This window comes from Macaca fascicularis, chromosome 2 (assembly GCF_037993035.2).
Source record: "Macaca fascicularis isolate 582-1 chromosome 2, T2T-MFA8v1.1".
In the NCBI taxonomy this organism is placed as follows: domain Eukaryota; kingdom Metazoa; phylum Chordata; class Mammalia; order Primates; family Cercopithecidae; genus Macaca; species Macaca fascicularis.
In genome coordinates, this window is record NC_088376.1 from 136,432,481 (window position 1) to 136,458,536 (window position 26,056).

At 43.3% G+C, this 26,056-nt stretch overlaps 1 protein-coding gene across 6 annotated transcripts in view; it reads right to left on the reverse strand.

The window, feature by feature from the left end:
- Positions 1-468: 468 nt before the first annotated feature.
- The window catches only part of PDZRN3 (PDZ domain containing ring finger 3), a 239,773-nt gene continuing 214,185 nt past the window's right edge, over positions 469-26,056 (reverse strand). For all 6 annotated transcript variants that reach the window (XM_045385870.3, XM_005547625.5, XM_065538894.2 and 3 more), the window contains 7 exons: positions 22,001-22,248; positions 19,089-19,176; positions 9,097-9,195; positions 7,906-7,968; positions 6,035-6,136; positions 3,701-3,817; positions 469-2,970 (listed from right to left, as the gene is read on the reverse strand). In XM_045385870.3, the coding sequence (XP_045241805.1) occupies positions 1,405-2,970; positions 3,701-3,817; positions 6,035-6,136; positions 7,906-7,968; positions 9,097-9,195; positions 19,089-19,176; positions 22,001-22,248 (2,283 nt within the window). In that variant the 3' untranslated portion in view covers positions 469-1,404. The remainder of the gene's footprint in view (positions 2,971-3,700; positions 3,818-6,034; positions 6,137-7,905; positions 7,969-9,096; positions 9,196-19,088; positions 19,177-22,000; positions 22,249-26,056) is intronic.

Below are 26,056 nucleotides of genomic sequence, written 5' to 3' on the forward strand. Positions count from 1 at the left end.
AAAACAATTTGTAGCAAATTCATTATTTACGATCCTGGTGGTTGCAGTAGTCAGAAAGATACCAGATTTGAAGCCCACCCAGTTTGGTGACCCCTGTTTTTCTATGAAAATATTGCCTGATTTGGAGATGCATCTTAGAAATGGAAAGCTGGACTTAGCCACCCGGAGTGTTAGTTATTACTGACAGGCAGTAATGGTTGCAATAAACGAAAGAGATTTCACTGTAAACATGGCCCTGACTGATAAACTTGCTCATAGCTATTCTTGTTTATAGGATATTGGGCCAGGCTGAAACTTTCTGTGAGACAGGCAGTCAGAATGCAGGGTTGTATGGTAAATTTGACCCTGTGTTCTTCACTGCTAGACCTTGGCTTTATATCCATGAGGCTGAATGCGAAGGCATCAGATGGTCTAAAATACTTAAATCCTTCCAAAGTAGCAGGTAATACAACCAAGGGAAAAAAAGCAAACACTGCAAAAGGCTTTTATTTTATAGGCACCACTGCAAAATGAGGAATCACATCAAAACATATGAAATAGAAAATAATAATTTATTTTAACTTCATTTTACTTAATGTTTGTAACTAATCATGATTTTGTGAACTTGCTTGTGTAAGTCTGTACCTTCAAATCTACAAAGCAAAAGTTTACTACAATGAGCACTTAAAATTCCACAAACCATCTCCATCCACAACTTTCCTGTACATGCAAATTCTTTCAATGGGCTGCAATATTTGCAAACATGCTTTAAACTTCCATAAAGCTGCATGATATTTTGCTTTCTGCTAAAACCTTTACACTCTCTTGGGAACCTTAACCAGGAAAATGTTTAAACGTATATCCCAACTCTAAATGTTGCCGGTTTGGTTATGTGTATTAAATCGTTAACCACCGGGTTGGGTGGTTTTGAGTTGAAACCTTCACCTAAATAATATCTTAACGGTCACGCATATGAAACACATTCAGTAACGTAACATTATAAAATAGGGTTCCATTAAAAATACATACTGGCAGTTGTATTTGTGTTTTTAGGCAGGAAAAAAAGCGTGTTTAACTTTTTAATATGAATATAGTTTAAACAAATTATTCTGTGAAAGTATGCTTAATAAAAGATCTTTCTGAAATTTAAACACTTTATGTAAAAGGGTACAGGTAGAAAAGTACAATTGCTATTTGAAAAAAGCTCTGTTTGTTAATATTGCCTTCCAAGATAGTAAGGGTGTTTTTCTCTCTCTCCCCTTAAAATAGACCTATGACACCCAGAGTTGTAGGGTCTGCAAATTTGGACTATAAACATGAAGACCGTATTTATCTTATATACAAAAACTTGCCGCATTGAACGAGGCAGGAATTTCTACCCCAGTGGTAGTGGTCTCTTTTATGTACATAATGCAGAAGTGAAAATTATACAGTAGTCACCGATAGGAAGGAATTGTATACTCTAGTGCCGTCCGGGGATTTTGTGCCGTGGGTTAAGAGTTCCTGGATCGTCATCCAGTTATCGAAGATTTTTTTATTCCTCTTCTTCATCATCTTTTTGTGGCTTAGTTCCAGGATGTTCATCTCCTTCCTGTCGTCGGCTGCTTGCTGCTCCTTGAGACAATCCAACCTGCTCTGCATCATGAACTCGCGCCGCCGCCGCTGCTCCTTGGCCTTCACCAAGTGCTGCTTCCTCTCCTCCTTGCTCCAGTAGCGCCCCATCTTCATCTCGCTCACCGCGTCGTCGTCGGTGGTCATGCCGCTGCGCTCTTCCCGGATCTTCAGGGCGCGCTCCCGCAGCAGGCGGTCCCGCACGGGCCTCTTGGTGATGTAGCGCGTCCCGTCGCTGCGAATCTTCACCTTCCACTCCATGCGCGGCTCCGACGGGGTGGGGGAGCTCAGGTCCTTGCACATGCTCACCAGGCTCATCTGGCTCTGCGCGTACTCCACGGCCGACTTCTGCTGGATCAGCTGCATGTAGCTCTGGTAGTGCTGGGCGTGCGCCGGGATGTGTGCGTGCTTGTATGGGGAGTGGTGGTAGGTGGGCAGGTAGGCGCTGCCCAGCTTCTGGCTGGGCGTGGGGCTCCGGCTCCCGTCGCTGGCTCTCCGCTCTTTGCTTTCCAGGGGCTGGCTAGGGTCCAGCTCCTTCAGGGATGGGCTATAGGTAGGGGTGCCCACTTCGGGATCTTCCGTGATGGAGAGCAGATTCTTTGGGGCTGGCCCATAGGCTTCCGTGGTCGCCACAGCCCCTTCGGTGCTCGGGCAGCTGATGCCCTCCGCTGCTCTCCTCAAGGAGTTGTCGGGGGAGATCTCCAGGGTGAGCGGGGTACTGCGGCAGCTCTCGCCCGTGTTGTAGGCGCTCGAGCTGTCCTTGTCGGATTTCTCCGGGAGCTCGGTGATGTCCGAGAGCTCGTGCCTACGCACGTCAATGCTGGTGTTGTAGTTGCGGAAGCCGCTGTTATGTAGCATCCAGGACTCGCGGTACTGTTCCTTGAGCTGCTGCATCTTGTGGGCGCGCACGATGCTCAGGCACTCCAGCTCGATGCTGCGTAGCTCCTCGTTCAGCAGCTCCAGCTCCTTGTCCACGCTCTCGGGGTCGCTCTTGCCGGCGTCCAGGGGGCCGCTAGGGTAGTACAAGCCATAAGGAGTGGCGCTCTTCACCTGGCACTTGAGCTCCAGGAGCTCGCGGAAGCGCTCGCACTCGTCCACTGGGATCCCCAGGTAGTCGGCGTCCGTGCAGTCGGCCGAGATGAAGGACTCGTTGCTGAAGGGTAGGTCGCCACTGCCCAAGGTGTCCTGGCTGCAGGTTAGCTTCCTCTGCCCCGCCAGCGGGTTGGAGGATGCGGTGGCATCGTCGCCGTTGTTCTCTTGCTCCGAGCTCTCGTCATTGCGGGTGCTCTCGTCGGTCCGCCCCACACCGCTGTCCTTCTCGTGCTGGTTGGACAAGATGGTGGCTGTATCTGTGGTCCCACCGTCTTCCTCGTGCTTCTTCTGCATAAAAACAAGAACAAAGGGTCACAGTGAGGGAGGCCTACGCAGCAGGTACTCAGGTTTGACCTTTCCTTGCAGTGTTTCTGGATAGGGCAGGCTGTACATTTCTAAGGCCGAGGGGCAGCATCTGACAGTAGGACCAGGTCAAGAGCGTGGGCCTTAGCCACACTTACCCATATCTACCTGGGCAAGTCACTTATTCTTGTTCTTGTCCTCAGTTTTGTAAAATGAGGATAATAATAGTCGCTTTATCTCAATGAATGATTCTGTTAAATCAATCAGTACACAGGTAGGATGTATAAAGGTCCTTGTTTAGCTCATACAGGACTCAGTAAGTGGCTCATTAAGACTCTGACAATGGTAGTAGCATAGTAGGGAGCTAGAGAGCTCCAAGTAGCTCAGGTTAAACAGAGGGGATTGCTTTACTTTGGAAAACATGGCTTTTTCCAATCTATGGCAATGCCGACGCATATGTTTTCCAAACAAATTATCATAAGGTCAGCTTTGCTTTGGCAATGGTGCTTAGATTTAAAAGCTTAGCTAGGGACAGTACCAGCTTGCATTTCACTGGTCTGGTGCTCAAATAGAAAAGTACTTGAGGCTGTTTTCTTGCTATCTTCCAGGTGGATACGCTTCTGATGGTCTTTAGCGCCATAAAGGGGGATGGAGGAAGCAGACTTTCCTCCAGCTCAGCAGGGCAGAGTGTCAGGGACTGGTGCGTGGGCGTTACCTGCTGAAGCACGCTAGCTGTGAATTGCATGGCCTGGTGGTGCTGCTCCTCCAGCATGTCCATGTGCAGGTCATCCAGAAAGTCGTTCCTGTCATCGTCCATCCAGCCCTCATCCAGCTGCAGGCAAGAGCAGCCAACACATGCCTTAGAAGTTTCCTTTCATGTTCATTTATGTTTTTTAAAAAATGACATTACCTTGGGGAAAAATATTTCCAGGGCTTCCTCCAAGAGTCATCAAAATGCAGTCTGCCCAATGATTTGCCGTTAAGTCAGGAAACTATCCCACCCTCACATTACAGAGACCTCCAACCCTGCACTACAAACTGGGGAAGTCTTTAATATCCATGATTTTTTTTTTTTCAGGGTGAAACTCTTTCATCCATCTCAGCTACTTTCACTGCAGTAAGACACCTGTGTAGGAGGGTCAGATTTAGCTGTTCCCCCTGCTTGCTGGACCAGACACAAGTTTAACAGGTCCCATAGAAAAACGATTTTTAGTGTGAAAAAGAGTTCTTTCTGATACAGTAGATACAGTAACTAGCTGTTTGGCTTGGGCAAGGATATGATGGTTTTTTTGTTTTTTGTTTTTTTTTTGAGACAGAATCTCGCTCTGTCTCCCAGGCTAGAGTGCAGTGGCATGATCTTGGCTCACTGCAACCTCTGCCTCCTGAGTAGCTGGGATTTGGGATTACAGGCATGCACCACTACGCCCAGCTAATTTTGGTATTTTTAGTAGAGATGGGGTTTTACCATGTTGGCCAACTGGGCCTCATCCTGACCTCAAGTGATCCTCCTGCCTCGGCCTCCCAAAGTGCTGGGATTATAGGCGTGAGCCACCGAGCCTGACTGGATATCACTTTTAAAAGGCCTTTATCTGCCTTGCCCTAAAAAGAGTGAACTATTCAGAAGTTGGCACTCTATAGCTCATGGGGCTCAATCCAGCCTGCTGTTTTTGTAAATAAAAAAAAATTTAATGAGAACACAACTATGCCCATTCGCTGACATAATTGTCTATGTCTGCTTTTGCACTAGAGTGACAGAGTCTAGCAGAGATGGTATAGCCACCCGAGTCAAACATTTACTATCTGGACCTTTAAGAAAAAGTCTGACTGTGAGTGAGATGACAGCTGAAGTTCCCTTTGAGCTTATGAGGCTTCCATCTGTGGAGAATCAGATGCCCTGTATTCCACTGTCTCTAGGCTACTTTTTCAACTGGGTTTCATACTGATATGGTTTGGCTGTCCCCACCCAAATCTTACCTTGAATTGTAACTCCCATGATTCCCACATGTTGTGTGAAGGACCTTGTGAGAGATAACTGAATCATGGGGGCAGTTTTCCCCATACTGTTCTCATGGTAGTGAGTAAGTCTCATGAAATCTACTAGTTTTATAAGGGGAAATCCCATTTGCTTGGTTCTCCTCTCTCTTCCCTGCTGCCATGTAAGACGTGCCTTTTGCCTTCCACCATGATTGTGAGGCCTCCCCAACCATGTGGAACTGTGAGTCCATGAAACCTCTTTTTCTTTATAAATTATCCAGTCTTGAGTATGTCTTTATCAGCAGCATGAAAACGGAGTAATACACATACCTAAAGAGATCTACTACTGGACTGCTCTAGATGTGTTGCTGGAGCCATTCTAAGTGGATCAAGAGTGCCACCTGGGAGAGTTCATGATTCCTTCTGTGGAAGGAGTTATTATAACACAGTGGTTTCTGAATCAGATTACTTGGGCCTGAACCCCTCCCTGCTTTATCACCCTCCTTCTGGGGCTTTACTGGGTAACTTTTGAACCTCTGGAAACTTCCATCTCTTGGGAAGGCTCTCCTGTGTGTAAAGTGATCCACGGAGAGTCTAGCCCTTATTTGGTGGTCATATCAGTTTTAATTATTATTTATCATTCAATATTTCTTTTATTTTGAAAGAGCAATTTTTAATTCCCCATACTCTGCTATTGTAAATGGAACCTGCACAGATCAAGGCTGGAACACATGTTAGGCCTTGGGAAGTCAAACGTCTTGATGGTCATGACTCCAGTGGTCATGACTCCAGTTGTGTTTTCCATTCTATTCTGTTTCCTTTTCCTTCCCTATGATCCCTGCATTAACCAACCTGGTGGGCCTGTAGTATAGATGTCAGGGTGGGTATCTAGCCAATCTTACATGGCTAAATCATAAAGTGGATTCTAAGTCACAGCAAGTTTGATTGTATTTCTAGGGTATAAAACACCTTCAAGTTCACAGCCAATACTCAGGTGCGCTTTTCCAAGCCTGGGGACCTGAGCTTTTGATTTTAGAAATACAGACCCAGTTTCATCTGTAGGAAGCCGATTTACCTGGAGTTCAGGCCTTGCAATCAGCAATGAAAAGTTTTTATTTTCTTCACTGGTTAGAAGAGCCACAGCCTCTTCTCGGTTCTGCACCTCTATCCCATTGATCTTAAAAAAAAAAAAAAAAAAAAGGGTGGTGGGGAGTGGGGAGACAAATAGTATGATTAGATGGTGCAAAATCATTCTATTTTATTTCAGACCTGCATTTGTCACCCACTCACAGCTGGAACATAAAACTTCCCTGTAGCTGGAAAAGAATACTGATTTTAGGAAGGAAAAGTCTTGCTCAGAGCAATGCAGTTTCTCTGGTCTACAAAGGAGCCTCCATAAGTGTAGTTCATGAGGTGACTGATGTGTGGAGTGTGAACAGAAGGGGCTGAACCTCTAGAAGACAGCACTGAGAAAAATCATAATGCTGTGCAGAGGGAACATGTAAGTAATTAGACATAATATTCAGGCAGGAGTATATGTAGACATTATTGGATAATATAGAAGAAAAAGCAGCAGTGGGTCTGATGTGAACATTATGGAAACTGAGGTTAAGAAAAGGGAATAGAATTACACATGGTGTTTTGTGTCCCCAGTTTGACACTTAAACTTCTTTAGGCCAGGCAGAGGGTCAAGTGGGCATGACACTCTCACTATCACACTTGATTAACCCTCTTGCAGGATTTTTGCTTGCATGTCCTGGTGACTTTGACCCCTGTTGGTCTGGAGGTCTTAATCCTGGTGGAACGCCACCTCTAGGGAACACAGCAATGGTTCCATTGAATTGGAAGTGGAGCCCTCCACATGCCTCCTTACACCAGTGAGCCAACAGGCAGCAAAAGGGGTGACGCTATTGGTTGGAGTGATTGCCTTCAATTACCAAGGGAAAATGGGCTTGCTGTGATACAGTGGAGGCAGGGAGGACTGTGTCTGGAACCCAGGGGATTCCTTGGAGTACCTCTGAGTGCTTCCATTCTTAGTAAAGGTTAATGGAAAACTCCAGCAACCAAAAAAAAAAAAAAAAAAAAAAAATTGGCAGTATGCTGAGGACCCTGACCCTTCAGGTGTGAAGGTTTGGGTCACTTCCCTAGGGCAAGCGATCCTGAGCAGCACAGGTTCTGGCTGAAGGCTAGAGAAACCCAGAGTAGGCAGTGGGAGAAGAAAATCAAAATGACTTGTGGTGAGGTATGCAATGAGAAAAACACAGTGGATTAGCAATGAGAGGATATGGATGAGAAGAGAGAAAGCTAAGCCTTGCAGACACAATGAAGCCAAGAATCTCAATTCTGTGAGATTAAAGAAGGTTGTAGCCAAAAGAGACATGAATGGTCTCATTTGGACTAGAAGGAGCAACAGGGCTCAAGGTCAAGTGATGACCCTCAGAAGCGATTCCAGGATGGTTAGATGTTGAGTCAGAAAATTTATAAGACTTTTCAATCGATTCTGCTAAATTTGCCAAAAATGTTCCCATTTTATGGACGAGACTCTGAAATGCTTGGTCCAAAGTTAATCTTTCAGAGAAATCTAAAACGAGAATTATGTTAGTTCACAAGTTGTAAACTGTTGGCCTGACTTTGGCTCACTGATGTTTGTTTTGATCCAAATAGAATGAAAGAAAATGAGGAGAACTGGCTCAAGTTTTGCAAGGCCCTCTTTGGACAGAACATGTTCCATCTAGTTTGTCTCAGTCCTCACCACTCCCTGTTGCGTCTTATGACTCAGAGTTAGCCTCACAATTAGTTTAACTTGTCTGGCCTCACTACACATCTGTGTTTGTGATCCCTGTTCTTTAACCTCTTCTGCAATTTCAACCCTAGACCTATCATTAGAAGCAGTTGGCTCTTTAGTGATAGGCCCATTATGAGGCCATTGTTTGGAAGTGGACTTACCTGGATAATGCGGTCTCCTTCTCGGATGCGCCCATCCTTGGCTGCAATGCTGTTAGGGTCAATCTGAAACACACACGGACCATCTCAGCACAAATGCAGATACGCATGAAAATAAGCAACAGCACTTTCAAAGCCATCTCTAACACACAGTCATGCTCATCCCTGTGTTTCTGTTTTGCACTGAAATTAACAAGACTCAGTGTCGTGCAAGGAGAGGCAAACATGAGCTGATCTGCTTCTAAGCCCTTTCTAGGGCTGGTTCTTGGATCCCTGCATAGCAACTCTATTATATAGCAGTGTGTGCAGGCTCTGCTGATCTGAGGAGGCACAGCTGACTTTTGTTGCATGCATGGTAATTAAAATCAATGATGTAGAACAGGTTAAAGGATACCCTTCATTATGTTGACTAGCAACCATACCTTATTTTATACCAAATACTTGTATTAAAATTTGGAAAATAACTTTAAATTTGAAATATCATTGGGACAAGGAGGACTGATAAGGGGAGGGATGCCCCCAAACGCAGAAAGGCTGGGTTAACTTAAGCTTGGTGGATGACATACAACCAAAGAGACAATTTCGGAGTCTAGTAGTTCGTTCTGTAGCGACAGATTTTATTTCCTGACAAAATTGGGTTTCTGTGATTGCAAGGATGCGTGTGCACTGTAAAGTTTCCATGCTGAAACCAGCTGCTTTATGTATCTTCTCAAGGAAGGTCAAAACAGCATGCATCTATGTAGTTTGATAAGTACATACAAAAGTCACATTTAACTTATATGAACTCAACTATATATACTCCACTAAGAGGAAAAAAAAAAAGAGAGTGAGAGACAGAGAGAGAGGCTTTAAAAAGTGTAAGTGATTCCACCCACCATTCCACTCAATGAACATGAGTTGGGAAATGTGAATCTGCTGTTCCCTCGGGGCTAAACACACAAAACCATGTAAACGGCTCCATTTTATGGCTGATTTGCAGGCTTCTCAAGGGTAATTTTGCCTTAAGTACTTACATTAGAACTTAACCTCCATGGAAAGATGCAATGCCATGGAGTGTGATGAGGGGGACAGAATAATTTGTGTCTTTCCAAAGAGTTCTTGATGAGGTGGGTTAGGGTTGGTGAACATATAAAAGAAAAAAAAAACATTTTGGTCTTGATCTGATAGTTACAAAAACAAAATCAGCCTTTGTACCTCACTGATATAAATCCCAATGTCATCTTCATCGTCTGTCCGGTAGCACACAGTGAGGCCCAGCTTGTCCTGGCTGTTCATTCTGTAGAGGTCCACTTCCTAGACAAAGAAAGGCATTCCCAGTGAGACTGCGGCAGGCAATGTGAGTTGAGGGGATGTCAAATGCTTTAAAAATATTATCTTTAAATGATGAACTGGATTGCTTTGCATTCAATTGTGTAGGGCCGGTTAACTTACTAAAAAAAAAAAAAAGTGATTATGGACACAGGATCAATGCCTAGGGCATTTCTGACCTTTCACTCAATATAAAGTCATTTTGAAAATAGTTATTTCATTGATCCCCCAAAGAAAAATTACCCATATTTCACTCACAGTCAAGACTTCTGGGGCAGGGCTTTTCAAAAGCACTTTTTCAATGTCTGCCACAAACAAGAATATTTCCATACCCCAAACCAACCAGCCATTTCAGTACAAATGTTTCCAATGTGTTTGGTTAGATTATTTCACATTGTGTTCCCTTAATATTCACAGTCATAGAACTTGCAAACAGATTACACATGAATTGATCCAAGAAAGGAGGGTAACGTGATAGTGTGCAATTAATGTTCTCCACAACAGCTGTGATATTTACAGCTGAGAAATTAGTTTCAGCCGCTATTACTGCAAATTAAATAAGATAAAAGCAAAGCGAGCCCAAATGCGGGACACATGCTATTGTATTTGCCAATTAGTCTGTGCTTCAGAATGAAGTCAGAACTTTGGAAATTGTCGGAGCCTTAGGGGGGCCATCCTGGGGCTCTCAGTGTAACCAGGCTGTGTCACTCCCCCGCCCACTTTGCCAATGACTTGTGCAAGTTTTTGTAGCTCTAAGCTGCAGGCCTATTTGAAGGGCCACGTGATAAGTTCTCCGGCAGATCCTTTGGTCTAATTTTTAGTGTTATCTAATCACCAAGCAGGAGAATGGAAGGGCTCCGAGATGGGGTCTTCGTGCCACTGTATCTGGGGACTATTTCCAAGTGGCCTCTCTCAAGGGTCTTCTTAGAGGGGAAGGAGAATGTAGCTGTCTATGTGGAGAAGCTCAAAGCAGTTATATGGCAGATACTTCTTGAACTCTCCCCGATGAAAGGCAGGGTGCCAGGCACCATGGACACTTCCCAGGTGGAGGAACAGCAGGTGTAAAAGGCCCTGGGCCAGCATGGCCAGAGTCCCGTGTACAAAAAACAGAAGTGGGTTGAGGGTGGCCAGGTGGCAGAGCTAGACCAGGCAGGGCCCACAGGCCAGCATGAGCAGCTAAGATTTTATTTCAACACCATGGGAACCCATCAAAAGGTTTCAAGTGAGGACTGCCATGATCTTAATGACTTTCAGCAGTCTCTCTTGCTGATACATGGGGTATAACGTGGTGGGGAAGAGTTGTAACTATGAAGACATGTTCAGAACCCAACTCTCCCTCTTTCTAGCAGCTTGATCATGTGCGTGTTAGTATATCTAAGGTCTGTGTCCTCACTAGTACCTGTCATCTGGCCTCCCAGAGTCACCAACGTGAGGCACACAGAGCTCTTAGCACATTGACTGCCCCGTAGAAAGTCTATGGTCACCGGTAGTATAATAATTACATGCAGGTATGGTTACTTGCCTGAAGTCACAAGAAGTTGTTTGTGGTAGAGTGTGTATATTTCAGTGCCTCTCTTAATAAGATTATTTTCTGAACACTGATATGTTAATTAATTCAACAGCTTCCTAATTTTAGCTCTATCCATATGGTAAATTCTCATTAAATGAAACCCCATTAATTTCTGATCATTGAGTTAGGTGGAAATTTCTTCATTTTTGAGATATATACTAAGTGGGCTTAAGGGTCATATTTAACAACGAGAGCAAGCCTAAATACTTGGGTTTCTAAATACTTTGGAATAACCAATTTGCATACCACAAATATACTAGGCATACATAATCCTCTTATGTTTCAAACACATCCCCCTGTCTCTCTTAGGGTACACTTCATTTGAATATGAGTACCAGGGAACACTTTCTCAGTTTTGACATTTCCTTGAGGTGTGAATCAACAAAATATCATGACTGTGTAGGTCCAACTGCACAGATGCAGCTCAAATGCTGCCACTTAGCCTGGTGCTATCCCTGCAGGAGACACATCTTGCTGAAACAGGTCCACATGCAACCCAAGCAGAGAGAGACAGCAGTGGGAAGATTGTAGGAAGAAAAATGAGAAAGACGAGAGATGTTGATAATTCAAGTTGCAGCTTTTTCTGAATGGCTGGCTGCCAAGGTAATTCTCTCTCAAGGAAGTACAGAAGATACTATAGTTCTACTGGACTTTCTTCTGCTGCTGCTGCTCCTCCTCCTCCTCCTCCTCCTCCTCCTCCTCCTCAAAGCGTGCTTCCTGGTCATGATGAGGTGAGCACAGAAGTTAAGGGAAGTGTTCAGAAACCTCTATAGCAAATGGACATTGTCATGATAACCAAGGGCATGATTAGCAGATTTGTCTCACTGGACAAAGTGTAGACCAGTTCAGGTGTTGGTGAACGTGTCGCAGATGGGGTGAGTTACACAGTCACACACAGTAGGACCACGTATTGGTTAGAGACAGACTGAAAAGTAAACAAACCAGCCAACCTGGTCCTTGTGGCTTTTCAGCACAGTCTGACAAGCACAACTCTGTAATACACTTGTAGATTTGAGTGTTCCATTTGAGAGGCATAAGGTACGAGGAGTATACAAGTAAGAAAAAGACTCCTAAAGAATGTGATATTGACACTCTGTTATGCAGAAAACGATTAGATTTATTTAGCCTACTACCAAACATGTAGGTGGTCTGATGTCATGAGACTTTAGAATACAATTTTGATAAAACCTAACCTGAAAAGCATTTCTGTTCTATCTTTTGTCAGTATTTTGATTGATAAAGATTTGGAGGACTATTAAGCTATAGAGTAGTTGACATTAGTTCATGTTGCTAATCATGATTATTTTTTCTGTACATTTTCCCTTCTGAATCTGTCAATTCCTCCAACAAATCTTTATGACTTAATCAGGGAGAAAACTTTCTTAGAACAAAGTTTCAGGCTGGAACAGAAGATACTCAAAACATTTATTGTTTTAAGATACTTTCATCTGGATTAAGAACCACTTATGCTTCCTTCCTTATACGCTGCCACTAACCTCACCTGTGTTTAGTAAAATTAGTAATCGATTCTTCACAAATGCTAACTGTTTGACATTTTTGCATGGGAGAGAAGAAGGTCCCATTAATAGTTCTATTCCCAGTTAGTGTTCATTTTAGAACACATACTCCCTCACAACAGCAGAATGGCGTAGAGCCCAACACTGCGTTTAGCCTTTGACTCCCATCACAAATCCTCTCAGGACAAACCGTCATGGGGACAGTCACGTTCTCAGTTTGATCTTTAAAACAGACATAAGAATGCTAGTGTTCCACTTCAAGGGCAGCACTCCAGGAGCAGTTTTCTATCTTAGAAGTGGTCTGTGTAATCAAAGGATGAGTGATATTGGATGAACAAATGCTGGTGAAGCACATTTCCAAATAACAAAGCAAAGGGTATTCTGGAGCTTACTCTAGGTATTTACTTGACACTGATGTGAGATAGGAAGGTGTGGGCTATAATATTTCCTTGCCTTATCTGGCCCTTCTTGGAACTCTAAACAAAAGCCAGAAAAGCTTCATTTAGAAGGCACAGGATACGACTTAGCCTCGGTCATTTAATTTTCAAGGGATGGTTCAACATCACAGAGAAGAATCTGGTTGCTGACAGTTAAGCACGGAGTGATCCATAATAGGCTTTCAGAAGCTCTTGAAAAACAACAGTGTAAGAGCTGGTATTGTCTCTGTCTCTGTATGGATTTAGGGTTTACCTTGTTTTCTTACAAAGAAGATTGCAGTAAGGCAATGGTAGCTGAATAATGAATTGTGCAATGAAAGCAGTGTCTAGACTTGTATGCTGTGCACAGTAGGTGCTCAATAAAATTGAATGAACTTCAGAGTCCAAGGCAGGATGATCCAAATGAAAAACCAGTTTGGTTCCATCTTTAATGAGGGAGGTTGCCTTGAGCAAGTCATTGAACTTCGACAAACTTAGCCCATTCTGTGGTTTTAAGACACAATATTTTGGGGACTCAGTGGAAAGTAAAATTCCTCAAACTTACTGGGTGGTTTGTAAATTCTCAGCATTTCTGTGTGACTGATCTAGTTTTACACAATTGAGCATATTGCTGAAAGCATAGAAGTTATCAATATGTATCTGTCTGTGATGGAGATAAGATTTCAAAGAAGACTATTAATCAAACTGGTATGAATAATGTAGTAACATTATCTGGATTACAGCTACCCCTGTTACTGGTATCTTGTTGCTTACTGGTCTAGATGGACTGTTGATAAAAACGAACAGCTAAGCCTGACATTTCAGATGAAATTGAAACGATATTCCAATTAAGAGTTTTAAGAGGGCCATTCCACCTTGTTGATTCAAACTCTGTTTCAGCATCAGCTACTTTAATCAAAGGGGATCTCAAAGACTCATTTCAATGCTTTATCCACCTCCAGGAAGACTGGCCACTAAAGCATAACTCTTCAACTTATTGGTCCAGGTTGCTGTGCACATTTAAGTTATCTCAACAGTTTCCATGGTGTTATGTGGGATATAGACATATCTCTAAAGACTGCATTTTCCCTCAAGGACCTTATGTTTGAGATACGGTAACAAGGCATTTTATTCCTTCATTCAAAAAACATTTCCGGGTGCCTACTATATGCCAGACATGGTCTGGGCAAAAGGAATATATGGTAAATGAGTTAGACCAGAGCCTAGCTCTCAGGGAGCTTGTATTCCAGTGGGGAAGACAGATAAGAAGTAAATAATGGGCTGGGTGCGGTGGCTCATACCTGTAATTCCAGCACTTTGGGAGGCCAACGCAGGCAGATCACTTGAGGGTCAGGAGTTTGAGACCAGCCTGGCCGACAAGGTGAAACCCTGTCTCTACTAAAAATACAAAAATTAGCCAGGTGTGGTGGCACATGCCTGTAATCCCAGCTATTTGGGAAGCTGAGGCAGGTGAATTGCTTGAACCTAGGAGGCAGAGGCTGTGGTGAGCCAAGACTGCACCACTGCACTCCAGCCTGGGTGACAGAGCAAGACACAGTCTCCAAAAAAACAACAACAACAACAAAAAAGTAAATAATGGTACTGGTGGCATAGGGGTGCTTCAGAGAGTAGCCAGGGAAGCTCCTCTGGAGAGGTGACATTTGGAGAAAAGATTGAGGCATGTAAACATCTGGGGCACTGCCATGCAGGCTGTTAGAAGGCGTAGTACAAAAAGTGGCAAACACCCTGATTACACAGGAAAAGTAATGAGGAAGCCAATTCAATCCAGGATGGGGCTGACCAGGAAAGGTTCCCTAAGGATCTCTTCCTTGTCCTGTGCCTCAAAGGCTAAAGAAAAAATTCTAGACTGGCTGGGGCATCCTGCATAATCTCCAGGTCAATCCCGGTTCCCTTCTGATATAGTTAGCTTCCTCTATAAACCCAGGTTTGCAGAGCATTTTAGTCTCCTATTGAAATTGTAGCTTTCCTTTCCTTTCATTACATCATGAGAACACAATACAGGTGACAGCAGTTTCACAGCCTACATAGGATGCTTCTGATGAATCGCCTGGGAAATTAAAACAATAGACAAAAGAAAAAGCCTTCTTTGGGCATGTATTTTCTTTCTTAATTGCCTACAGGAAGATGTAGAGCAGGTGTTCAGTGCCTGAAAATTTATGGGTAATTATTTGTCTGCTCAACCCTAGGGTACACTTGGGTGTAATCCCTTTAACTCTAAGCAGTCTCATAATAACAGGGATTTGACACTTACCTAAATATGATCATTTTGTGTACTTTAAAAGGGAGAACATCTGTTTTTCTTTTCTTTCTTTTTTTCTTTTTCTTTTTCTTTTTCGAGACAGAGTCTTGCTCTGTTGCCCAGGCTGGAGTGCAGTGGCACAATCTTGGCTCACTGCAACCTCCACCTCCTGGGTTTAAGCAGTTCTCCTGCCTCAGCCTCCCAAGTAGCTGGGATTACAGGTGCATGCCACCATGCCTGGCTAATTTTTGTATTTTTAGTAGAGACAGGGTTTCACCATGTTAGCCAGGCTGGTCTCGAACTCCTGACTTTGTGATCCGCCCACCTTGGCCTCCCAAAGTGCTGGGATTACAGGCGTGAGCCACCGTGTCTGGCCAGAACATCTGTTTTTCTCTGTGCATTTGCTTTAATAAAATCTCAACACACTCATACATATTTTCCTCGTATATAACATCCATGGAACTAGTTGTTCTTTGGAAGGTGCTGACTTTAGTCCAATTCAATTTAGATGATAAGTGGTCTGTTGCGATTGGCCCCTTACTTAAATATAACAGCCTGATTTTACTAAAATTGAACCCAACAGTTAGAACAAAACAGGATGGAATCTAGAAGGCAGATTGCGACTGTTCTAAGAAATCTCGTGCAGAAGCAGGGATGACAGGCACGTGCCAGTCTCCCTGGAAACTGGGCCCACTTTAGGAAACTCACTTCTCAGCATGTGGGGTTTATTAATTAACCTTCTCGAAAGGACTGAGCAGAGGCCCTTTCAGAGACACACCTCTGAAACAGCAATGCTGGAGGTACAGCTACTGTTCTGTAGTGGAGAGACCCTTCCGGTGAGTGGCTGCAGTAGGCCTCAGCTGATGCGTTCCTAGCCTAGGAGGCCTGAGCCATCACCGCCACAGAACTGAGGACAACATCTGTCCAAAATTGCCAGGTTCATTTTATGAGAAGGTACTTAGGTAACAGAAATGACCTGGTGACATCTGAGTTGCTGTGGACAAAAGACCAAATGTTTAAAGCAAGACTTCCTGGCTGCTATGGACTCACAGTACTCCATGGTAACTGTTCAAAGGGGCTAGAGATGGAGAATGCCCCTATTCTGGTTGTTTAAGAAGAAATGAAAAGCTAATGTCTAATGGTCCTAATGGCTTGTGAGCTCCTTACAGGCAGGCAGAGTGGTGACTTCCTGATTTTGCATTTCTAGGGCCAAACAGTATATTTAATGTAAGAGATGCTCAGTAAAATGAACGGAATTGAAAATAAACACGAATATAAAGTCTGATGGCATCCAAGGTCTAGCTTAAAATGTTAATCCTAGGCTAGTTTTCTAAACACCTGCGTTGTGTCTGCTTTTATTCATGAAAAGAGAGAAGCAGTCTTAGGAACACAGTGTCACATGCCTACGAGGGGTTCAGTCATTCCTAGGCCCTGATAATTTTACTCTGCATGGACAGTATGGGCAATAATTGTGACTCGGGGGCACATCTCTACACTGCAGTGAGTGAAAGGCACCACCAAAGCCTCACTGGAGTGACTCAAGAGAACAAGAGGAAATGATAGCTTGGGCTTCTTTATCTGGGCCTGCGGCCTGTAGGTCAGGGTAACGGGCACCGAGGTACCTAGGGACCTTGTTAAAGTACAGATTCTGATTCTGAAGATCTGGGGGACCAAGTTTGTGCAGTTCCCACATCTCCTAGATGAGAACTCTACTTTGACCAGCCAGGCTGCTGGTCCTCCTACCACACTTTAAACAACAGGGTTCTAGGGAACAGTTTCTGAGTGGCTCCCTCCTGCTTTGAAAGCAGGATGCTCTCAGGTGCTTCAGGCTTTGGGGAGAAAGACTCAGTTCAGGCTAGTCTTAACACTTCTTTAATACTAGCTAATCTCCTTAGAGAAAAGGCAGGATGTAGTGACCCCAGGCTCCCAACCCTCCGCGGGCACCCTTATCGAGCACCAGGATTTAATAACACTGGCTTGTGTCCACTGTATTTAATTGTATGGGATTTTCTATTTAAGACAATGGATGCCGACTTTCTGCTTGGAGGCAGTGGTATAGTGTTTCCTTTAAAATAAAATTACCGTAGTTTAAATAAGTTGAGTCGAGTTAAAGAGAAATAGAAAGCACATAAGAGTTCTGGTGATACTCAGATACAACAACAAAACTGTAAGACAGAATGGCCCAAATTGGGCAGATACTGTGGGGGCTCAGTGAATCTCCTGAAACTGTATGCAAGCTCTCGCAGGCAGCAGAGTTTTTCCAGAGAGGGGCTGTAGGTTCCATCAGATTCTCAAAGGTATTAGAAACTAAAAAAAGAGCTAAAGAACCCACTGCTATAAAGTCAAGTTTAACTAAATACCAAAGACTGCAGAGTCTCTACTACTTCATACCTCTAGCTTCTGAAACACCTGACAGCTTTTTAAAAGAACTCTACTTTGCCACAATTACATCATCAAAAAGCAGTGTCGTCCCATAAAGATGATTGAATAGCCCTCTGTTTGGAGAGCGGTGTTTCTCCAACAGTGTTCCAGAGAACTGTAGACTGAGGCAGTATAAACAGGTACTTGGCCAGAGAGGTGGGGGAAATTCTGCCCACTCCCCCAGGGGATTTACCAATGCTAGTTAGATAGTCAAGATTCTCAGAAGTCCTCCAAGAAATCTGTTTAGTTTTCTTCGATCTGGCATTTCTCAAATGTATTTCCTTATGAACCCCCTTTGGAAGGAACATACATTAACAAATGAAGGAAAAGTATCCTGAAGGAGTCATGGCTGCTTCACCAAACATCCCTGAAGCTGGGGTGATAGGACACTAAATAAGAGGCAGAATCCTGATTTTTGAAAATGACAAAACTTCATTCCCTGGAGCAATCGTTAAATGGCAAGTGCTTTGGTAAGTGGTTGACAGCAAGCAGAAAGTCAAGTTTTTATAGTGGCCATTCCTGTTTAGAACAGGTGCATTTAGGGAAAATTTTAAAGTTTTAAAAACTTGCATTGAGTCAGTCATGCCACTGGCGACAAGTCCTTTGATTTGACTGTATCTGGCTAACCGTCAGTTAAGTCATCGTTTGCCTACATTTATTGATTTTTAACTTCTGTTTTGGAATAAGAACTCTTGGTAACTTTAAGTAGAGGAACACAGCTGTTTTCTACTATTCGACTGCTTCTGTCCTTGCACAGAACCTACTGCCACTAAACAGTTCAGCTTCAGAAGTATTGGTAGGACAGCATAGATTACACAACAGTTAGCCATGAAATTGGATAAAATGTTTGATTTTTTTCCTGGGTGACCTTTTGATGGTACCCAAGGGCTTGCCTGTCAACATCAGGTGTCTTTTTACTTTATTCCACAAGATCAGCTTTCAGAAATGCTCTTATATGTTTTGAAACCCCATTGAAATATAAAAGTGTTTCCCCCAAAATATAAATATATTATACAAGTTAGTGTTTCCTGTATTTTCTATCACCTTTATTAAAAGGAAAATGGGAAGTAGAACTCTGTTGGCAACCTGGTGTCCTCAAATTTTTTAAACCTTAACAAAGACCTACTTGACATTATGTAGCATCTTGAATCTTTACCTAATCCTGTGTGGCCTCAAGCAACACTTAAGAAGAGTTATGGATTTGTTTAATTTCTTCTATATCAATGTTAGCAAGCTTGAAGCAAGTGAAGCAGTGAACAAACCCTTTTGTTAGGGCAGGCTAGCATTCACTGAAGTAATTTATCCACCTACTCTTGAGCCATCTGCCTTTGAGTAAAGAGTGGTGATGACATAAAAGGGAGGAAGGTGAGGAGGCTTATGTTAGTTACAAGAATGTATGGATTATGTGGATTCAAAGGTTGACAACAGGATTTACTGTCCTATCTTTTAAGTGATTCAAATAAAAAAAAAAAACAACCTTACATTTCTGCTTTTGGGACTTGATTATTAAGCTCTATTTCCAAGGAGGGAAGAAGAATCTCAGTTGTGCCTTTCAAAGGGCATGAGTAAAAGTGGTTCTGCTTTTGTTATTTTTCCATTGGCATCTGTAAACTAATTTATGTTTATAGAGAACAATTAGGCATTCTGTGTTCTTAATAATGACTCCCAAAATGAGACAAGGATGTTCTTCATACCTCCAGCTCCAGCTCCTCCCTGTCCATCTCCTGATGGATGTCTCCAATGTAGTCATTTGGATCGTAGTATTCATGGGCTGAGGGATGCCTGAAAAGAGATGCAACATCATTACAGCCCTGTTTCCAGTGTCAGGATCTGTTTCTCTTACACCCATGGTCAGGCCAGTGGCACAGGAACAGTTCCCAGGGTGTGGGCCCTTTCATGACTCACTTCCCTCTGGATGGGGCTCTCAGCACGGTCAGGACCTCCATCATCCTAATTTTACCATTTGCCTTTAGTCCATTTCCTGCTGAAGGACTTAAGATGCAAAGTGCCAGCCTGATGGGCTTTGTTGTTTGCAGAGCCCATCCCAGAGCCTGCCAGTCATGTGATTCAATGTGACTAATTTCTAACTCCATCTGTACGCAGGAAAGAGAACAGTATTTTACTGCTTATTGCTTCATTGTTAGATGAAAACTAGGCTCTGCAGAAAACTAGGCTCGAGCCCAGGCAACAGTCTAAGATATGTGCTGGCCCCTGAGACCAGTTCAAAAGGCTGAGACTGAAACTCTGCTGCTGTTACCTAGGACGGTGTCTTTTTGAATGTTACCCACAAAGATATGTTTGATATCACAATGCAGTATGCACTTACATGGTTGAAACGTATGTGCAAACATGTAGGCATCAATGCATATAATGATGTTTTATATGCATCATTATATGCATTGTTATATGCATCATATAACAATGCATATAAAGATATGTTTCCCTAGGACAACATATGCAAAATACAATCCACAGAACTCATGACATCTTTGGAAGCGTCATTAAAGGAACCTCAAGGAGCAAAGGCAGTGGGAGTCATAACATACTGGATCAGTGGCTTTGAAAGGAGCTTAACAGTCCATGGTGCCGGATGCAAAGCTTCAGCCTCTGATTGTTGGCTGGGGACCCAAACCTTCACGTTCTCAAAGGTCATAGCACAGCAATCAATGGGCCCTAGTCTTCCCTGCCAGGCACTTAGTTTTGAAACAACAGATCAGACATGAGTGGCCATTCAAACAAGGGCTGGCTTTCAATTTTCTGGACCCATCAGGCAAATATACTGCCTGCACTTAAAGGGCTTTTAGTACTGAGGATACTGTTGGAAGGTCTGGGCTTTCACGCATCAACTTAACATTCCCCGTTCAGTCCCGATGCACGCTCTTGATGTTGTCTGACCTAGCCAGAACCTGAAGAGGCCTGACCTCTGGACTCTTCTGACATTTCTCAAGTTGCCCCCAGGGGATAAGTCATGTCATGTTAACTAGACTTAAGAGGAAATTACAGGTTTAGCTTCTAAAAGGCCCGTCACTGTGACAGGTCAACATTTGAGAGTCAGAAATAGCCTTAAAGGCCTCATCAATAATGTGAGGCAGTTTGGTCTGTAACGTCAGATAAATGGTTTGGATAATCATACTCAGTGAATCAGCCAGTTGTTCCAGAGGATCGAATGGGCCACTACAGGGTACTGTGGTTCAGAGCTGGGAGTTGGGGTCTGACTGACCTGCCTTTCCATCAGCTCAGTGGAACCTGGTGAGTTTGCAGTTCCTCATCTGTATAAACGGACAGTCATGAGAAATAAAGGAGATAATAGTGCTTTGCACATGTGCACACTGTGAGCGAATGTGAGACGGATGCCCTGTCCTCTGTCTTTACGCTACCAGCTGCCGCCAAACCTACTCTGTCAAGCCTGGGGAATTAGCCCTGGGTTCCAGTGACAGCTAGCCACTAAAACCAAGGGATGAAGCGCAAGCCTTTATTTGGAGCTTGACAGAACCACAGGAAACAAGTGCTCACTCCAGCTACTGACTTACTACTAGGAATCCAACAGGTATTACCCAGTGGATTTTCCTGTAAGAGGTGAAAATGCCCTTTGAAATAAATGATCTGATCCAAGATGGAGCTGAGATGGGAAAACACAGGGGCGACCCTAACATCAGCTGGAGAGGCTGTGTCCTCAGATGTGCGAAGTCACACACGAAAAGCTTCGTTTAAAGCTATGTTGAACGGGACGCCTTGGAGGCCAGCAGTCTGTCACAGAAAGTGTCTTGCTCTTCATTTTTTCCTGAATATTTTACTTCACCCACTAAATTAACGGGGATCACTGCTATCATGTACCGAGTGCTTACCATATGCCCCGTGGGCACTTCCCACATACTGTTTCATTTAATCCTTCAACGATCATAAGAGATTGATACTGTTATCCCCATTTTAATATAGGAAAAATACAGCCCCACAAAACAAAGTAGGTTACCCAAGTTCCACAACTAGAAATCACTTTGAGCATCAGGTTTGTCCGACTTGAAGCCTCTGAAGGAATCTTCGTCGCTGGCAGAAATAAGTTGGGAGAAGAGGTGTGTGTAAAGAAATCCATGTGGCGTGCTGAGTTGCAGCTGTTATTTAATTGGTTGATGCAGTACTTAGATGAGGCATGTGCGGGCTTATTACATGGATCCAGGCTTGAAATGAGACCCAAGAAAGCAGAAGGCACAACCTCCAGGGCTCTCTTGACACACACAACTTACTTTGTTGTCTATTTAAAAGAATGATCAGCATTCCCTCTAGTAATAACTGCAGGATCTTCAAATTACCATTTGGGGTGATTAAATTTTATTCTGAAACAACTTTTACAACATTTATAAGTAATTCTGTTCTTAGGATATAATTTGAATAAGTCCGCTCCAGGGTTATAATAAAGTAATTAATATGTCAGAGCGGTTTTGAGCAGGATTCGATTTATTGCCTCTATAAACAATAAAATTAAATACGGGCAACTTGGAGGAAAATTATAGGGTGCATTAATTTTTTTTTGCCACATGGAAGAGCAAAAAAACAACTTGGAAATACTTCTTTACTTAACGCGTTAGGGGTTCAAGATTTGGTTACTTACTCCTCTGGCAAGAGATAGGGATCCAGCACGGGCGGGCTGGGAGAGGACATCTTAGTGAGGGCCATGATATGTTCAAAGGTGATGTCGGTTTGGGTTCCCGTGTCCACCAGCTGCGACTCTGATGGAGGCGTGAACATTTTGGTCCTTGGTGTTCTTCTCAACACCTGCACCACTATGGGCTCCTTGGCTGTCTTGAAAGCTTCCACAGCCTGGTCATGAGTTGCTCTGGACAAGTCTTTGCCGTTGACCTGTGGAAAAATATTTAGGGTGGGACAAGGTTAGAATGAAGCAGAAAATGGAAGGACAGATACATGGATTGGCTCCTTTCATGTGTAAGCAGCTAAAAGAAGCAGGCGATGGGGTCAGAGAACTTCACTTCTCTAATGTTTAGGTTTCCCAAAGAATGCCTGGTGGAAAGAGTTTGGAGGTATTCAGATCTGGCATGAAATAGTAAATCTCACAGCGGGAAAGCTTGGCTTCCCCGTGGAATATCTTTAACACAATTTCATCACTTGCTAATCTTGCCTGTGAAAGAAAAGGCCAGCCTCAGGCTCCGAGCCTTTATCAGGCAATAATAGCTAACTAGAAATTCATTACACTGTTACGTTTTAATAGTGTGTATTTTTCCAGTTTGTGTCAGATGATACCAGTCTTCCCGTCATGGAAGTAATATGAAGTTTCCTCTTAAAATTAATCCTTTTGCTCTTTAAAAAGTCCATTGACAATATTAAGTAAATGACAGTTGAGGTCATAGGGGCATATGGCAAGTCTTATGGAGAAGGAACTCAAATGGCCAACGTTTGGGGGGAAGTCACCACTGGCTTAATTGCTGTTTTGTTTCCCACTGTGTGCAGTGTTTTGCTATTACTGCATCCTCAAAGCCTGCACTTATTGAGTGACTACTGTCTGCTGCATGGCTTAAATGAAGATACCTCTCAACAGTTCTCTCATCATAGTCCTGTGAAGGTGGCAGGACTGAAAGTAAGATCATCTCCCTCCCTGCAGCCTCAGACCTCATGAGAGGACCTTACTAGTTCATGCTGGGTCAGAACGTTGGATGCTGTGTCCAGGATTCTCCCCAATGGTACAATCAAAACTCACCCAACCTGGCTATCTATCTTTAGAACAGCTTCCATAAGATGAAATAGAAATCAGAGTCTTATTTCTAAAAATCAAAGTCATTCCAAGTTAGATGGAAGTCCAATGATTTAATTTATCCTCTCTTTTCCCTTCCCCCATAAAACAAAGGAACTATGTTCAGGTAGTTATGGGCAGAAAGTCTGGTAACATCTTATGACTGAAAATACATCAGGCTCCACAATATTTTAATATTACGGTATTCCTCAAGAGGTTTGGTGGGCTTTTAAAAAGCAAATGTAAAATGATGGTATAGGAATCATATTCCACAGGACTGCAGAAGTTGCTCAGCTTCTCAAAGCTTTTCTGGAGAACACTGACCCACTCAAGTCACTCCACATAGCAATCCCTGAGTGTAAATCTCATACATTAATAGTCCATTCTTGCAATGTGCGTGTTTTTAGCATGTATGTATAAATGTCAAAATGAACACTGAACCACAGCCTTTTCCTATCTGGCATATATACATTTTCCTCCCTTAGTATCTTGGACTTCAAAGCATGCTGACAATTAGGTCTATCCTCAGAGCACTTCAATTTCCCTCTGTCCAGGCAGAACATAAGTATTGATTGCAAAGCTGTTTTTCTCTTTTTTTCCCCCAAACCCTTTCACTCTGGCCCTGTAGGGACAACAACTCTTAGGTTGAAGTGCGTTGTAAACAACTGTTGGGTTGAGAAATAGATGTTGAATTCTTTCCTTGTAATGAAGCCCAAATGAATCATGCCAGTGGAGGTTATTAATGATTTGGATTCAATCCACTTAAGTAATTTATTTACATCATGAGGGAGTTCGGCAGAAAAGAACTCTGGGTCACAAAATGACTTGAGTGCACCAGTAAATAAGGAACTGTCTGAACCACCGAACTTTTAAATTCCCCATCCTGGAGGACTTGGAAAGCAGGGTTTAACACTACTACTGTTGCCATGTTTCTCCCTTTGAGAGAAGAATGAAAGGACAAGAAAGAATTCTTTCTAGCTTTCCGCCCCAAGTGACCTTGGTGAGTGCTTCCCTGCTTAGACCTTCGAATGCTGAGGGCTTGGCATGGGAGGGAATGGGGTGTAGATGGGGATGAAAAACAACTTGGGGTCCTGTGGAATTCATGCTGGGGCCGAACTCTTTGAGCCATATCTTTCACTAAATGTGTGACACCAAGAGTCACATAGTACAGGAATTTACAATACTACAGTAAATTTGTTCCTGAGAATAACTTAATGCAACAGATAGCACCCTTAGGAGGTGTGGGTGTGTTCAATACCACCCAGTCACACCAGTCTTCTGCCCTTTGTATTCTCTGGGGATGGCTTGCCACAATGTTAGTTATACCCACAATGAATTCAGACATTAGGATTTTCAAGTGGGTGCTACAAGATGTGTCAAATTTGTTCTTCCTCTATTTAATACTATATAAATACCAGGCCTTTTGCCAAAAAGGAATAAGAATGGGATTTTCTTACTATGGTATCTTTTTCCTTTATAACTTCCTCTTCTTGTTAAGAGGAACACTAAGCTAAGTGAGGGAGAGGATGGGGAATTAGAATCCGAGAATCTTCTAGTTATGTCCAGAAAGGAACCTATAGGTCTACACTGTTTAGACACACATAATTCTTACAAACACTACAGGAGACAATGTCAGCTGCCTGCGCAGCACGTACCCATCCTCACCCTAATGCTTCCTCTCTGCTAAAAGAACTCTTTGTTTCCTTTCTACCAGATCCTATATCTTTCCTTCTGGGGGAGATTTGAGGTGTGGATTTTGATGGGCTCCCGCCTATCATGGTGGTCTTGGTCCTTTTGCCTCATGATGGATTTAGGCATGGGTATACAGTGTAATTCTGGCTGGTTGGATGGGATGGGAGAACTGCTAGGGAGCTCTGAGGTTTTGTTCATCCTTAAACTAAGACATGAGACAGGAGAGGGCCATTTTCTGCCCCTAGGCAAGTCATCTGCATGCTTCCTTGGACTTGTGGCAGCATCTTGGGACCCTGTGGGGAACTGGCCTCAGAGGCCAGCTTAACACACTGAGGATGGCAGAGTAGAAAAATGAGAGAATTGTGGTCCCAATAATATCACTGAGTAAGTGAATTAACCAAGTTTAGAACCTCTTATCCCCAAACTTCTTGTTATATTCAATGATACATTTCTTATACTTTAGGTCATTTGACTTGGATCTTAACTACCTACAGTCCAAAACATCCTAAAAGGTGTAAATATCACATAGCTATATTGTAAAATTAGGCACAAATGTCTTCTCATTCATTCCTAGAGACAGTCTTCTATGTGGGTAATTAGTGAAAAGCCTTCTCTGATCAGGAGTACATCTTATTTCATTTTTATAGCAAGGTGATGGCAACTATTGCTTTACTTGGATAGATTTTATAAACCAAATGCTAGTACCATTGAGTGGATGTTTAAATGGTACCAAGAAAATGATGCATGAAGGACCTGCTTGGATCAGCCTAAAGCTAAAAGCATTCTTGGCTACAAAGAGCTCCTCTGTGTTGAGACACACTCAATTAGAAAAAGCAGGAAAGCTGTTCTGAATCCATCCAGCTTTCAGTACTATTAAACGGCACTGATACAACTACATCCATACTGCCCAGGTTACAGAGGGAAGAGCAGTAGCAACCCCAAAGGGAGAACTGGGACTTTGGGGTGACTGAGAAATGCCCTGTCATCCCACACAAGAATGTTCCCCCTGCCTACGGCTGGGTTCCACAGAAAGGCATTTCTGACAACTGTGCCCAAGAAAACAAATTTAGTAGCCCATGCAGTTTTCAATCAAATACAGCTCAAATAAGCCCCTCCACAAGCCAGGTGACCTCCTCCTTTTTTTACAGTTCAGAGGTGGAGTGTGCAGGGACGGCAATTGTGGGATGAAGCCAGCGTTGGAATCCTGGCTGTGGGCTTTGGGCAATTTAA